This window comes from Haliaeetus leucocephalus, unplaced genomic scaffold (assembly GCF_000737465.1).
Source record: "Haliaeetus leucocephalus isolate CR32 unplaced genomic scaffold, Haliaeetus_leucocephalus-4.0 Scaffold848, whole genome shotgun sequence".
Lineage (NCBI taxonomy): Eukaryota > Metazoa > Chordata > Aves > Accipitriformes > Accipitridae > Haliaeetus > Haliaeetus leucocephalus.
This window is the reverse complement of record NW_010973284.1, coordinates 18,136,263-18,153,513: the sequence shown is the minus strand read 5'-3', so window position 1 is coordinate 18,153,513 and position 17,251 is coordinate 18,136,263. Positions and strand designations below refer to the sequence as shown.

The following is a 17,251-nucleotide window of genomic DNA, read 5'->3' as shown; positions in this document are numbered from 1 at the left end:
CGTGGTTGTTTTTATGAGACTACTTGTGTTTTTTGTAACATTTTCAAGGAACATTCTTGTTGGTACCTCTTTGGAGCCAGAGTCTCAAGGGATTCAGGACAGTTTGATTATTATTTTTTCTTCAGCAGGCTTTTTACTGAAGCATTTAGCTGAGGGATTTTTATAACAGCAGGATGGCCTTTTGTGTGTGAATAAACAAGCTTTTCTATCACAAAATAGTGGGACTTGAACTATGAGAGAGCATTGTTATTCTATTTGTGCAGATGTGAAACCTTGTGAGGAACCCTTCTACATGGTATAAAATGCCATGGGTATCAGAAAATAAAAGCAAGGCTCTGAAAATATAATCACTGAAATGACAGGGGAAAAAAAAACCCCACATCTCATAAACATTATGTCACGTCTTAAGGTTTAGATGCTACCATTTTCTCCACCCTAATCTCAGAAAAACCCCCACAAAAACCCATGAGTAAATGTCTGCTGTAATAATTCATCATATTTTTCCCCATTTTTTTTTTTTTTAAATTTTCATTAAGGTACCTGATGCTATTTCTCTCTGTTTTTTTATGGCTACAGAACTGCAAAGTAGACAGTTGGTTCTCCATGCACTGAATTAGTGTTCTTTTAAGCCCGTCTCAGTGTCTGTTCAAGTCAGTGAAGACACTGAAATTTGAGTTAAGTGAAGACTAGATGAGGCCAAAAAATTCTCATCCAGGAATTATCATTTATGCCATTTAATGGTATGGAGAGTGAAAAACTAGAAGAGATTGAAATCATGGGAGTGACAGAGCAGGGCAGTGATAGAGTAGGCCCTCTGTTTTACAATTCGAGGTTAAGTTTATACTGATGACACTTGGAAAAAATTTGTTTTGTCTTGCAATGAATAGCAGTGATTTTGAATGCAGAGGAAGGGCTCAGTCTTTCCTCATGTCTAATCTCAGCTCTGTGTGAGGAGAAAGATGTCAGGTGGGTGGCTGCAAGCCTTAAACAACCACAGGTGCCATTGGTGTGGCAGAGCAAGGCTGGGCTTCTCCTGCCTGCACTCGCCAAGAGTCCACCCTTCCTCTGCCCCCAGCTCATCCTTACACCAGCACATGGGGGGAACAGAGGCTGAAGGCTTTGCTTTGTGTCAGTCGGAGAGTGCTTCACGGGCAGATAAGCCCAAGAACGGGCACACTTTGGCACCAGCTGGACACCATAAAGTTTCTGATGCAGGCTGTAGCTCAGGGGGTAGAAGAACAAAACCTTTCTGTACAAAGCTGTCCATGATACAGAGAAGTTAGGATGTTGGAGCTAATTCTTCTTTCACCAGTTAAATTAGTAAGTGAAGAATAGATTGCTGGATGCAGTGGCAGGCCACCAAAATGATATGAGACGAGATTCAAGGTGTGGCTCTTTACATCCACCAACAGTTTTAAGGAAAAAAAATACCACTTAAGGCAAAACCACTTTTCAGATATCAGTCCTTTGATTTTAAGATAAATGTAGTCTCACGTGGAAATAGCAGGTTTTAGTCCCTATTCCCAAAGAAATTATGTCCTTTTGAGTATCCTCAGTCACATTTGAGCTTTGTGGCCATTTTCACTGAAATTTTCTGGAAGATAGAAAGTATTTTGCTATAAAAAGTTTTGAGAAAAAAGAAAAGTCAGGCAGAGGATGGCGTGTACCTGCATTCCTTCACTGTAAGCGTGAGCGTGCTATGAGGTCACCTTTATTAGACCTCTGAGAATCCACATGGGACAGTGCTGTTAGGACTGTGTCAGCCACAGGAAAGGCTTTAATTGGCAGTCACACCTTATTAGACGTCAGAGAACCCAACCAGGAGACACAGAGCTGCTGGAAGCCAGGTATCATTAGCTCTGCTGCTCACAGAGCCGCGTGCTTAAAAAAGTCTTCAACGGACACAGCGCTGAATGGAGTGGCCCTTTTTTGCAGAGCTGAAATTTGCAGTACATGCAGAAACAAAAGAGGGAACAAAGTGCTGTTTGAATATGTAGACATAAAATCAAAAGGAAAATGAATGTGTGAGAGAGAGAAGAGTTGGGACAGACATACTCAAGCGATCACTTCTGATAAGCATTTCATTATTTTCTGCTTTTTTCTTAGCTCAGTGCTAATTACAGAAACTCAGCTTGTTCTCAACTGTCTGTCTGTCTTCTTTGGTAATAAAAAAAAAGTCATTTGAGGACTGCCACACTTGCTCCATTACAGATGCTTGGGATGGAAATTGCTAATTGATAGTGAGAATTTTCTGTGAGAATTCCTTTAATGGAAATTGGAATTTGTCAAACAAAAACAATCTAGAAAGCTTTTTGGTTATAGTTGGAAAAAATATCAAATTAGAACAGGTTTTCATTATTGATTTTTACTTTTATTATCTTGCCACTTTTAATGAAAAGTTGCAATAATCAAATCAGCACATTGTAAAGTTACGGACTAAACTCTAAGCTAATAATGCCTTTTATTTTGTGCAGTTTTGCTGTAGTTTTACATTTTATTTGGAGCTGCTTAAGGGATTTATCTATTAGCTTTCCTTTATTTCTGCTCATTTCACCAGCTAGTAAATGAGGTCTGCATAGATAGGATTGTTATTTCATAAATTTGTAAGACTGAATTCAAGCTCATTCCGTAACAATTGCTATTTGTCATTCTTATAATGGATTCTCATGCAAAATAGGTTTAACTATCACTGAATGGTCTCAATTGAGCATCAGCTCAAATGCTGTCCTATACCAGTCACTCCAAGTCTCTGCAGAGGATTTGCTCTCTGCTTTTATACCTGGGGACACTGAGCCTGCTTCTCTTTCCCCTTCTGCCCAGGTGTCTACCCTGCTTCCCTGGGTCTGGTGACATATGGACTATAAGGATTGAGGAGATGTGAAGAATAATTGCTTTGGCAACATGCTCTCTATCTCTCCCAAGGATCCACAATATTGCTTGTCTTTCCACAACCCACTACTGCTTCACCTGTTTTTAATGTGGATTCGCATTACTGATGTGGATTTGTGCTCCCGCTATCTTATGTGAACAAGCACAGAGCTGTCCTCCCTGTAGATAAAACCACGTGGTGTGAATTAACATCAAGTGAATTTTGTTTAAAAGTTTACAAAGTAAAAGCAACATGGAGATGACTCTTCAAAAGAGGGTCAGTTAAGTGTTGAAGAAATTGTGGGCAAGTTGGTTTGCTCAGCTCAGGTTGCTTTCAGACACGAAGCTAGCTCTGTTATAGACAGAGTTCCCCTTGTGTACCAGTGTGGAGGTGACTAGAAACTGAATCTGAAAATGTACACAGCTCCTTGTTGGATATTGAAAATATAAATAGAAGGAAAGATAAGCACAGTAGAAAATGCTGAGTTTCTTTTTTTGTTTCTGCCATCTCCAATAATTACTTAGGGAATTTCCTGTGTTTTGTTTTAAATTATATGTATTAACAAGTCCCCCTCTGCAGGGCACTTGTTTTCCAAAAAGGGAAAACATAAAACATTCAGGATTGCAAAGCTCTGCCATCAGAGAAGTTTTTCTCGGAAACATTATCGGTCATACAAAGAAAATTCTCATGTAAGAAATTTTCCTTTTTGTATCATAGCAGCTCCATTGATCTTTCAGTCAGAGGCTGTAGCTGGCAATGAAAGGAAGAAAGGGAGAGCACGTGGTGGAGGAGGTCATGCTCAGGGAAGGCACAGACCTGGAGTCCACACCGGCACAGGTGTGCACTGCCATCCAGCTTGGCTTGGGCTTGGTGCAGGGCTAGCTGGAGTTTGGTCACTGATCTGCCGGTTTTTTCCAGTGGTAGAAAAATCTTTTTCCACTCAGGAAGGAGGGAGCAATCTGGGCATGTGAGCCCTGATGCCATTTTGAAGGTTTTTTCCTGCTACAACACAAGCTCCCTGACACAGATTGATCTGGCTGGCGAGAGGTCCTTTTATCCATGCAATTTGAATGAAAGAAACAAACAGTGAAACCATTTTTCTGAAGCTGGCAGTATGTTTAAGAAAGGGTTTAACTTCCTTCAATATCTGAGTTATGTCGTTGGTTTTCTTGCTGATATTTATTATTTGGACAATCCCTAAGGAAATGTGAAAGTGGCATTTTATCTCAGACACGAAGGACTCGGAGGGTCAGAACTATTTTATTCACATGAATCTCACTCTTCAATGGACACAGCAGCTGCTGCACAAATTCATACAGGGAAGCTGATAAAGGATGAAAGTAATTTTAGCTGAAATAAAATGTGAGGGTACTAGAGGGAAAGACTCACAAGGATGAGGGGTTAATCATTGCAGGACTGAACGGAGGTTCCAAAATGGAAAAATTGCTTTTCTGTTTGATTTTGAGAGGTCTGCAGCTTTCAAAATTCTGGTCACAGGAGAGTGTCCCTCAGTAGATGGTTCTCATTAGAGTTTGTTGGAAACTTCTTTGAGGAAACTGTTTTTCATTGACAAATTTCATTTAATCAAAATAGATCTGGGTTCAAGTCCCTGCTGTGTCTGATTCAGAGTGTCCTGGGATGAAGAATGCTGAAGCTTTACCCTGGATCCGTTATGCATTAATGAACCTGAGTATTACCAATGATCAGGAAATAGTTATTCTGTCACAGGGAAGATCAAGGATGGAAAAGTTTTCCAGTTTAAACTGATAATCAAAATTCTAAAAATGTGTGGAATTAACACATTTAAAGAAAAAAGTATTATTTGAGTGAATCAAATCTTTGTTTCAACTATTTTGCAACATATTATAGTTCTGACCTTTTCATTCCAATTAACTTGGATTGCAAAACAGACATTTTCAAGTTAAATGGAGCAATTGCATTCCATGTTGTCAAACAGCACATATTGGTAATTGTGAAACTCTTTTCCACACGTTTTTCAGAACACAGTTCTTTTCTGAAAAACCTGCTTTCCTAGAACCACACTCACTTCTGACAAATATGCCTTTCCAAAAATGCAATAATGGACCAACTCCAGTCTAGAGAGGATGGCATTCCTGTTGGTTAGCTCTCAGAAAACAAAATCTTAAAAACACTGCTAACTTCTGACTAAAAGTGTCATGTTACTTGATGACTTTTAACATCAAACCACCAGATCTGGAGACTTAACTGATACCTGGTTTAGAAATATCTTTGGAGGAACTGGAGGATACAGCTCATGGAAATGGGTCAAGTAAAATTACGTCTACCTGGCACAGCTGCTGATGCTGTACCAGCAGCTGCAGAACCACTGGGAGAACTGAAGGATTTCATTTTCCACAACAGTACTTACAAGAGAGAGGCAAGACCTTTGGGTGTTAATAAATGAAATATGAAGTGATATTCAACATAAATTTAAAGATAGTTGTAGAGCCTCTATATGTGATTGGACTGTTTACACAGGGGAGTTAGCTCATCTGCTTTCAAAAATATGTTTAATTTTGTAGATCTACAGTACAATGATACAGTTTGCTATAGATGGCTGATTAGGAGGCTGTTTCCCACACTCCTCAATGCTCAAGGCATGTGGAATCATATTTGTTTTCTTAGGAAAGATGATCACAATCAGCACTTTTATCAGTGTGTGTGCCCACCTACTGCATAAAGGTCCACTTTGTAGTTCCAAGAACTGACAGAATGCTTTAGTGAGATAAGGAAATATAACCATTCCTCTAGGGGTGGTTGACAGGGAAAAAAAAAAAAACAATTACCTCAGGAAGCCTTCTGAAAATTCTTTATTTCTTCTGCAATTCCCCTCTCAGAGACACGGGATACAAAATTGCATCATTCAGGGTCCCTTGATAAGTGCCAGTTTCCCACTCCCAAACACCCAGTTTAGCTATTTAGATCAAAGATACATTAATTGGCAGAGAAGAACTTAAGGGAAGGAAAAATACATTTGAGTAGGCTAGGAATTAATGCATCAGATAACATTCCTAAAGGATCTCTTACAGTGCTCTTATACCCTGCCGTGCCCTCATCTGATAAGTGGCTAATGGATTCTAGACTTTTTTCTCCTCCTTCATTGTTGGCCACTCACAGTTGCCCAAGGTTGCTGGAGTGCAATACATGAACAAGGTCTATCTTTCACCCCCAAAAATCAGGTGCTTTGGGGTCTCTGTGCCAGCAGGAGTAACTGTCACCTTGGTGCTGGGGAGGCTTGTCGTTACAGCCTGCCTCAGGAGGCTGCTGTAGCTTCAACACAAACTGTGTGGCTCTTCTTGCTGCCCAGCTACTGCATCCTTATTTCCTTACCTGTGGTCCCTGCCTTGATGCTCCCTAAATGTCAGCTCAGCTCTGCTCAACACCACGACAGCGTTATGTTGTCCTGTTTTAGAGAGGATCCAAGCTGTACTGCAGATAGAGCTCTTATCCCGCAAGCTTGTCTTGTATGGGCTAGAGACCTTCTCCTTTTAACTCATTTTCAGATCCATTACTTACTGACATTAGCCTATACTTCTCATTAGAATGACACTTTACCTCAAGTTTGTCTGATGAACTCACTTGAGGTATAACAAAATAACTGAAATACTTCATTACTGCCACCCACATGGCACCGGACCATCCAGTCTTTTTTTTTTTTTTGTAGATTTCTTAAGCCCTATGTGAATGGTTGCCTACTCTGCAGAGCCGGGAGTTGTTAGCATCTTTGAATCTTTCTTCTGTGTGTTGCCCCTCAGGTGTCTCTGGTAAGCCCTCAGCTCAATAGGACTTCAAGTCTAGGACTCAGTAAAAAAGATTATGTGTTTTTTCCCCCCCAATTCAGACAATTCATAGATGTAATATTTGAGTCCTTCAAACTGCTTTCTGAATGCCGTACTGGACTTCAGAAGAAATAGTAGTTCATTTCATGTATATTAGCTCAATTCTAATGTTTTAAAAAGGCTATCAGCTATCACCTAAATCAGTTTTGCATCTTGATCCAGTATCTGAAGCCTTGTTAAGTAACATCCCATCTGCTGACCTGTATCTCTAGAGTCATTTAAGCAGCTAATGTGAATGAATCAAGTCATTCCATCTGTACTGTATCAATATTTGGGAAGCTTTTTCTTACTTACAAATTTGTTCTTTAAAACGAAGAATCTCATTTTTTTCCAGAGAGTGCACCACATTGTCCGATAATCCACTTCCCCTAATGTTCTTAATCCTACAACCCTCTAGCAAAAGTAATAATTGCTGATAGAAAGGATAATTTAGGCTACGCATTTAATGTACTGGTAAGTCAGTGTTCAACGAGACATGAGGAAGAGGAACAATCATTATACAGGCAGCCTTTCCATAGATATTGGTATCCTGAAGATTGTAAGTGCAGAAACCAGTCTCAGAGGAGATTTTATTTGTCTGCTTACTCTCACATTGCAACTCTTGCCACATTATTATGAGTACTGTGTCAGACAACCAATGCTGTGTGTACTGCTTTTTACTTTGTAGATCTGGGCACATCTAAATCATTGTATAGGCGCTAGAAAACATACATTTTCATTTCTATAGGCAAGAGTATGCAGCATATGGATTGCATGGCCCAGAAATATCTCCCTTTAGTTGAGTCAGTTTTTGCTAGTTGCTTTTGAGAATAAATTTTAAATTGTATGTGTGCCTTACCCAGATTATCATGCTCTTGCCCACTACAGTAAAATTAATTTTCTTAAGGCTGTCAATTCATATGCATACGTGGGTGGGCACCAATAGAATCCTTCCTGAAGTACCTTGCATTCATTTACAACTTCAGTCTTTTTCCATCAGAATCTTAATCAATAGACACTAATCAAAAAAACAGTAGCCTCAACTATACATTGAAAAACAGCTTAGAATCATTCATAAATGTTTCTCTAACAGGAAGGTGGTTTTATGTCTTCAATACTTATCAGGAAGAATTTTTAATAGAAAAAGAAAGCTTCTATAAAAAGATGATAAGTAGTGCTAAAATTGAAAATATATTATAATACAAAATCAAAACAGTAAATCTTTTGCTTACCATTTGGGCATATCAGTAAAATTTCAAAGCAAGTCAACCAAATTAATGTAAAAGCAAAATTGTTAATCCATTGTAAAACCTCTCACAGGTATCTCAGAGGAATAATAGTTGTTTATCCCCTTGCTATGGTGAGAATATTAGAAACTGTGAAGTCAAAGGCCAATTTCCTAATCGGATGGCATTTTGAGAGCTATTTTATTTAGAGATCCTATGCAGTTTAGAACCAGAGCTGAAATAAGTCTCCGTCTTCTGGGGAAGCAAGATGGCATTCTGCTAAATGCTAGAATTTTATCATTTGAAGGGGAAAAAAAAAGCAAAAAGAAAGCAGCCAGTGAGACCTAAGAATATAAAAGCATTTGAGATCTCAGAAGGAGTTTAAATCAATGCATTGCCACAGTTACAGCACAGATGAAAGAGCCTGCTGTCTCAATTGCCAGGAAACTACTTAGAAACTCTCACTTTGATTTTTTTTTTTTTTTTTTGTAGTCCGTTACATTACCACTAAATGCAATATATGGGGACATCACTGCTTTGATGTTGTACAGCTACAACAAATGGAAACTAATATGGTAGAACAGTCAAGCTGTGTGATTTGCGTTTGTATATACAAATATATACCCATCAATCTTCTTACTTCTAGACCGTGTATCACTGCCACCTATGTGCCTCCTTACTGTTACTTCTGTTTTCATAAAAATGACAATTACTTTACACACATATTCTGAAAAAAAGAAATGTATTTTGGAGGAATGTAAAAATTAAAATTTTCTCCAAGCTATTGTCTCCTACCACAGACTCATGGCTGGCAAAGGGTTTTAATAGTGCTTTGAGACAATTTTGAATAGGAGCACAGCTGCTGCCAGACATTGCAGCATTCTTGTTCTCACAGATCTGGTCACACCAAGAATACTTACACTTCTTGCAAGCAACATGTTATTAAACAGGCTAGATTCTCTGACCTGCTCCAGCCTTTTGCAGTGAACTAGCAGTATATGAGATTATAGACACACTACCTCTTGTTAGTTGAAAGTAGTGTAGGGAAGAATTGGTACAAACACATCTAGATCTGCATCTCCTCTGCTGCCTCTGCTGAAATTCCTGTGATTGATGGAATAGAAAGAATGCAGGTGGGGTCTGGGGTCCATTTTTGGCACCGTCTTCCCCACCATCACCTGTCCAGCTGGGATTTCACCATATAATAATGAGTTCGTGTAAAAACTGAAGATCATGGGGTAGGAGAGAGTGGACAGAGTAATGCCTGAAGAGGAGTGCATTGTTACCTCTTTCTAGTGTTACAGAAAATATTTTCTCCTCTGCAACATCCCCCAATGGAAAAATGCAAAGACACGCTGAACAGGAATTGCTTTAGTGGGTGATCTGGCTGGAAGTACCTCAACCACTTTGTCCAGGTTCTGCACGGATGGCACAGATCTTCCACACTGTCTCTCAGGATATACCAAAATTTGGACAGGAACCACATCCATTTTTGTAGAGAGCAAAACGAAAATAAAATGCAGTGTCTGTGTATTTTTCTCATTGCTCCTAGAAACAAAGACTATGGACAAAATCTAAAAGGTCTTACGCAGACAGAGCTCTCAGTAAACTGTGCAGGGGATTTGCCTCGGTAAAGACTTCAGAAATTAGCATATCTTTGTTGTGTAATGATTCTGCTAAAAGCAAAGGCATTGAGAATGTTTTTTACTTTGAAAATTTACAACTTTTTCTTTAAAAAATGTAAATTTAAAGTTTCAGATTGATGTGAATGATTAATTAGAATCATGTAACCTATAAAATTCTTTTTACACAGTAATAATCTCCTGACAACTTACTCCAGCTCCTCAAGTAAGATTTGTAATGGCTCTAGATCCTTTGACAAAGTTAGACTCAGTATTTATGTTTATTTTGTGATAGAGCAGACAGGTCATTTCTTATGCAAGATATCAGCAGGGACCTTTGCATGCCTCTCCCATCATTGCATTTTGCAGAACAGTTTTACTTAGAGCCTTAGCCTGTGATTCATTTCACATCCCCATTCCCCAGTGAGATCATTTGGTGTATGTTTGATTTACCAGCAGCAAAGCAGGCATTGTGTCTTCTAGTATCTCAGACATGTCTGTATAGATTAGAATTGTAACCTACAGTTGCAACTTATACTGAACAATTTTAGATTTTAGAATACTGAGAGCACAATATAATACATAGCATGTTGGCCTGCTTGTCTCTGTTGGGACATAAGGGGCAATCGTTGGAGTGTGGACCTGGAGGAAAGGGGAGAAGGTCAGATCTTAAAAATGAAATTGTAGCAGTTCTACTGCCAAGGCAGAGCCAAGCAGTGCAGTAAAACCAAGTTCATGCAAAATTATCTCTGTGTATATTGGTGCAATATGAATAATATAGGTTACCTTTCGAAGCAGGAAAAATGTAGCAGCTTTCTCTTCTAGCCCAAGTTCTAGTCCAAAGCTAGAGAGAAACACAGCCAAGGCAGCAGAACTGCACTTGTCAGCAGCACAGCTAACAGCTTCACTGTGATCTGGACCTCACTCTGTCCCATAGGTTGCTCACAGGGCTTTTCTCTCATATTCCAAAGAAGAAAAAACTACTTTCTACCTAAATGTTTCATGTGAAAGCCTGGCTTAGTGAACAGTTGAATATTAATTTACTCATAAAACAGATTCACTTACATTATTTAGGATCAAGGGATATTAAACAGGTGTCATCTCTGCCATGTGAAGTCCCAGCACTACTGCTTGCCAGAACCTGGGCTGATAAACCATGTGAGCAACTGATCTACACTTGCTCTGTTTCTTATACTCATCCATAAGCGGCTTCTGTGGGCCACAGGATACAGACTGCTGGTCTGGCACAATATGACCATGTGTATGTTCTCAGTTGTGAAGTTCTATTGTTGTTCAGACTTTTGCTTCAGGGTCTAAAGGGAATCACATTTTACTATGTTTGGTTGGTAAAACCATGATGCTGAGGAGAGGAGCTAAGCGGGGAGGGCTGGATGCAGTTCAGTTTCATGCTGCTGCTCTGATTGGTGTGCAAAGCATGGGTAACAGCTGTACAGCAGCACCCTGCTCACCTTTATCTCCTGTTGAGGTGGTTCAGTAAGACATTAAATGACAAGGGGTAACAATCAAAAGGTAGTTCCATTTTAAATATGGCCATAGCTGGACTGCTCTTCCTGCTTTTCCTGCTCTTCAGACCCATAAAATAAGATACCAGCAGAAGAGGCGGCTCAAGGTTTCACTTTGCAAGGGAGGGGAAGCATGCCTGTTCCCAGTGCAAGCAGCAGGAGCGAAGCAGGGCATTAATGATGTGTGGAGACAGGTCGGTTCAGTTCTTCTGCAATTTTTCCGGATGCATGAATTTGAGTCTCACCTGGTCTATTGCCCTGCCACTTCTCTTGTACTGAAAAGAGGGCATAGTGTCATTTAAACTGGTGATTCAGAGGCAGCCAGGTATGATGCTAAAAACCTCTCTCTGTGGTGTGGAAATTGTCATGGCTGATGGGTCAGAGTGACCTTTTATCTTGACTTTGTTCACCACCTTTTGAAATGCAGCAAAAGCTTCTACATTGATTCGTGGAAGACACTGTAAGCCTAAAACACAAATCTCGCCATCCGCTATGTGCAACATAAGAAATTTCAAAGCTCAGAATGTTTTGGAATTTGCCAAAAGCATGTTGGTTTTGTATGTGTTAATGTTTGAATCTCTCTTATTGTAGGAAAGGCCCATAAACATAAGCACTTGCTTTTATCACAGTGAAATCAGTGAAAGGCATATCTTTGGTTAATTATCTGCACCATTGGGCACCATAGTCATAAGGCTCCTACAGAAGAGGAGGATCGTCTGAAACCACTTGCTAATTCTGTGTCTAAGTCTTTCCATTTCAGATAACATTTTTCTTCAGTGCAGAGATTTACATTTTTCTTTAAAAATTGCATTTTGCCTTTGGTTCTGCAACCTACTTGGCTTTCTAGGGAAGGCAAACAGTGCACTGCACATAGATTCACAGGGATCAAATGTTAGCTCTTAGTGTGATATCATCTTCTGCACATTTTTATATTATTGCAGTTCATAACACTGCACCACAAGATGGAAAACAGTAAAAGCCTCCTTATTTTTAAGGTTATTACAGGTATCCTCCAGTGTATCTCATGTGTATATATCTTGTCAAAATATTTCAGGATTTTGACAACAGTGCCTGAACTTGTTTCAAGTGACATGACATGGCTTTTACCTGTATTTTTTTACAGTTTTAGTATTTTTAAGAACAGCTAATAAAAGTGTTATCCAGGCACTAAAAAAATAGAGAATCCCTTGATGAACAAAAAGGCTTAAATAAGCATCAGTTGAGTTTTGCAGTTAAATAACCTGTACAGGAAATTATTATGATGTTCTTTATAATTGCTCTGGAAAAAAAACCTCTTGAAGTCTGTGGAAGGTGTAACAGACCTAATTAATGCCCACACTGTTTCTTCAGAGAAACAGATTTTGTGTAACGTACGTGTGCTGTATAGAAAATGTTCTTGTGCTTATTTGATAGTTTGCCCTTATTTTTAACTTGCATAGCTGTAGTATATGGTATATTACACTGTAATGTGTACCTGTCTTCAGAATTGCAAGTTTTATTATAATTTCTGAAATGTGAAAAACAATTCCTGTATTTTTTAAGCATGAATGTCAATTATGATCCAAGGCATGTTTTCGTGTCCAAGGAGTGTGGATGTGTTTGTGCACATGCACACATTCATGTTCTAAAATAGGTGGCTATTTCATTGTTGTGTTCATTATGTGTGTATGTAAGTGTAGGTATTATCAGGAGCATTCTTTTTAGCTTTTAGAATAAAAGCTGAATCAGAGGCTGAAAACACTGACACATCTGGAATTTCAGAGCATTTCCAGGGACTGACAATTAATGGTACTCAACCAAGCCTGCACCTCATAACTGATGGATGATTAGAATTTAGCTAATGAGAAGATGTTCAGAGAAGAGTCGGGAATTTTTTATTCACTTGTCAGTTTGGTTGGGGATCTCTGTGGGTTTAAATCTGAGTTGATACCCACAATGTGGTCCAGAAGTATCCATGTAAATGATGAGGCTGTTCTCTGCTGTCAGTAGTTTTGTGTTCACATGTTAGGCTCTGCAGGTCAGGGATCATTGTTTTATATGTTTACAAAGCTATATTGCTATCTGTGTTTCTACAGTATCTAAAATAAAGTGGCCTGGCCTCCCAGTACCACTGAATGGCAAATGGTGATTAGCAGAAGTGGACCATTCAGTTTTGTGCCTGGCAATGTTCACGCATAGTAACAGCTCAGCTTAATGGGTGCTGTTTGCTGAGACACTTTTGTTGGAGCCAGATTCTTCTCAGGACTATCCAGTGAAAGGACAAGAGGCAATGGGCACAAACTGGAACACAGGAAATTCCATTTAAATATAAGAAAAAGCTGCAAGGGAGATGGAACACTGGACCAGGTTCCCCTGAGAGGTCTCTGTCTTTGGAGACATTCAAACCCCAACTGAATATGGTCTTGGGTAGCCTCCTCTAGTTCACCCTTCTCTGAGCAGGAAGGGTGGACAAGACAATCTCTAGAGATGCCTTGCAACCTCAGCAAGTCTGTGGTTCTGTGATTTGCTTGACTGGGGCCTAACTGGATATGTCTGTGCTTCCTGACAGAGTAGGCTGGGGAATACCACTGTGTGTCTGCAGGCAAACGTCTGAGCATAGCTGGTGGTTTGCCAGTGTGCTTGGCATGCTCAGCATCAGCGGCCCAGAAGGCACACTTGGGGCTGAGCTTGCAGGCTTACTTCTCAACAGCCTTCAGGTCTGGTCTAAGGGCTGCCATTAGGAAACCTAGGCATAATTAGTGTTATTGAGTCCTTTTTTTCCTGAACTGCAGTGGTGATATCATGACATAGGATTAAGCAGCCAATTAATATCCTGAATTCTTGTAGTTCTTTCCCAGTGAAGTTGCAGGAAGGGTATATGATAATCAGTAAGTCCAAAGAGCTTGCTAATTCCATATGCTCCTCTGCGAGGATGTTGCTGGTAACTGACTTGTATTTTATAGGTGTGCAGTGCAATCCAGAATCAAGATTTCACTGTTATTGATGACTACTGCACTGGACTGCGAGCTCTTCTTTACCTGAAAAGCATTGAGGAACTTGAAGAATGGAATGGACAGAGTCCTGCAACCATGTGTCATCAGAAAGGAAAACCAGTACCTAGAATTGCTGATCTGATGGGAAAGGTATGTTGTTTCATTACCATTCCTGTATAATGACACTATGTCTTGGTTTTGAATGCAATTCCATAATGATTGTATGCTTCTTACCTTGGGTAACCACTGCTGCTGTCACAATTAGTCACCAAGTCTTTTTCCTACTGAGTATTAACAAATATCTGAAGGCAGCTTAAGAAGACAAACTTGAGATGACTTGATACGGGATAACGTTTTTGCTATAAATATGATCTCTCCACGTGATTCATAACATAATGTCTTTAAAAAAAGTGTAGGATGTAAAATTACAAATGCATTGGAACAAGTTCTGGAACTGCTTGTTTTAAAGAAACTCAACTCAATTCAGAATGCTACTAATATTGTGCCAGAAGTTCCTGGGTGTTCCAGCCAGGGTGCCACATCCAGGAAACATGAAAGCTCCCTAGCACTGGACCTGACCAGCTGAGACAGCTTGCCACAAACCAGCTGTTACTTGGAACACTAGATCAGGTAGGAGTGGCCCTTCGATCATCATACCTGAGCATCTCATGGTGTTTCATGTGTGCTGACTCCCAAACCCTCTGCAAGGCAGCGAAGTTCCAGATGAGGAACAGTGACACTGAATAATTTAACAGATTCCGCAAGATCATTTAAACCTAGAAGATCTGTGGTGGAATAGGAATGTCAACTGTGGTCTGAAATCCTAACCTCTGGGCTGTCTTTCCTCTCTGCTGTAGTAGTTCCCTGCTACAAAAGCATCCTTGGAGATTTTTGCCAGATGTAATGGGTTGCAGCCACCCCCAGTACTGCTCACCCCTCCACCAGGGCACCAGCTGATCCATGCTGAGAAGCAGGGAGGTGTAACTGGCTTCCTACTGATGCCCTGCTGCCTACTGCTCTAAGCAAAATACCTGCACAGCAGGAAGGCTGAGCTTTTGTTTCTGGTTACTAGAGGGGATCGCTTTGAAGACTGATTTCTGTTATACACCGTGCCTATTGATTATCCTTCCAAAAATCTGATATAACACTGTTGAAAATGTTGTAAAAAGTAAAGAATTACAAAAGAATAGGATTTGGAGTGTCAAACACCTCCAAATCTCTGCTTATCGTTGCTGATGACTGGAGTTGGATTTAGCAGGAGATTAGAGACTCCTATATTGTTGTTGTTCTCTGTGGAGCTCTGAAAATTATAACATTACCTTCCAGGAGAAAAGACAATCCTATTCCTAAAGCTCTGGATAATACGCTGCTTAAAAATAAAACAAGATATAAGCAGTTTCATTTTCATCTACTTACGTTAAGCAGTTAAACCAGGCTCAAAGGGTTATATCTAAACTTCCTTCCTTTAACACCTGTAGAAACATACACAGCATTTCCAACTCATGTACAGAGATTTGTTGTAATTCTTCTTTAAAGCTCCATTCAATGTTCTATCTTTGTATTACCTTTGTATTTTACTAAACAGACAACCATTGTCAAGGGTGTTTCTCATGTCCTTTTGAATGAGAAGAAAAAAATATAATTCTTAGTCTTTTCTGCTTGTCACTACATCAATAATTAACTTTAAAAAGGTAGCGTGAAAAGATGCTTTAAGGAAGCGTTTAATAATTCAAAGGAATCTTAACTTGAAACGGGTCACATGAAAAAGAATGAAAAACAAAGCCCTGTGTAATCTTGTCTGGCTGGGTCTGTTAGACATTTAAAAAGAACAAGGCATACAGAATATAACTGTTTGTGTATTTGATTGCCCTTAGCACTGAATTATAACATTGGATCATTGCTACTAAATAATAACATATAAAGTTAACCAGGCTGCATCACTGATAAGGTATTGATATATTTTAAGCATAAGCTCAGGATGGCTAAGTATTTGTCCAGGAATGGACGTTCAAGGGAAAAGCAGAAAAATAATACAACACGGGTAAAACGAAATACCATGATAAATGCTCCTACTAGGGGCAATCAAATACAAAGGCGTGATATCATTAATATTTATAATATCATAATTAGCAAGACTGTGCCTAAGCAGTGTTATTAGTGTAACTAATTATGTTATCATAAACTAAGTTTGCAGTATTATAGGAATCAGTATTCTTACCTTCATAAATTATTATCAATATTGGATTTCATGTACTTGTGCCTAGCAAATTTAGTACTGTAGTTTCATCTAGATTGAAACACAAATATCTAGCTTGCTTGGCAGCAAGTCATAACACACACTTGTGATTCTCTTTCTAAAATAAATTCACTAAAAAGCGTGTCCTCACTCTCTATTTGGAAAAGAGAAGATAGCCTATTGATGAGATATATATGTTCTCATTGATAAAAGTAACGTGTAGGCATGTATAAGTTATACATGGAGTAAAATATGACAGACAAAATCCTGCATTACAATTTTAAAAACGTAAAAGGAGCTGTTCAAGTTTGTCTTGGTATTACTGTGAGATGAAATGCAGTTTTTTCAGTAAGACCCCGTGAGAAGCTAAACAGCAAATACTGATGAACTTTTGCATTCAAAAAAAAAAAAGTGAAGATGCTAATTTTGATATATTGTATTTTTGGTGCAGTAAATGTGAAAAATATAAAGGAATTATCCTCCATTTTGTTACAAAATTCCTATTAATTCTCATATAGAATCACAGGGTTAAGAAGTTCAGGCAATTGACAATTTAATGAGAAGGAACTGAGGGACAGGAATTATTTTCGACAGCATCAAGAACCTCTTCCCTTCTGATTGTATAAAAATTCATCAAGCTTCTCCCAGTTTTGAATATATTACAGAGTTAGAACCGGTCCTGTTCCTAGCTAAGTATGTTCATAATAGTATCTGTTTTGATTCACAGTGCAATATTGAGTGTTAATGTCCATATTTTTATATAACAGTGCACTATTCTTTTGAGAATTCATTTTCTGTCCCAGTTTCAGCATCAAACAGATGCTGAGTGCAGAGTGTTGCCACAGGAGAGTGACACGATAGAGTTATGTCATGAAATATTGTAGTATTTTATGACCAGAGTAAACTAAAAGATAAATACTTTCTTCTAAGTGGTACACCTGACATGAAACTGAAGCTGTCTTGC

The 17,251-nt window shown here is 39.1% G+C and overlaps 1 protein-coding gene across 1 annotated transcript in view; it reads left to right on the top strand.

Moving 5' to 3' along the window:
- Positions 1-17,251, top strand: part of DPYD (dihydropyrimidine dehydrogenase) — a 342,314-nt gene that overhangs the window by 279,013 nt on the left and 46,050 nt on the right. The window contains exon 20 of the mRNA XM_010582763.1: positions 14,022-14,201. Within this exon, the coding sequence (XP_010581065.1) occupies positions 14,022-14,201 (180 nt within the window). The remainder of the gene's footprint in view (positions 1-14,021; positions 14,202-17,251) is intronic.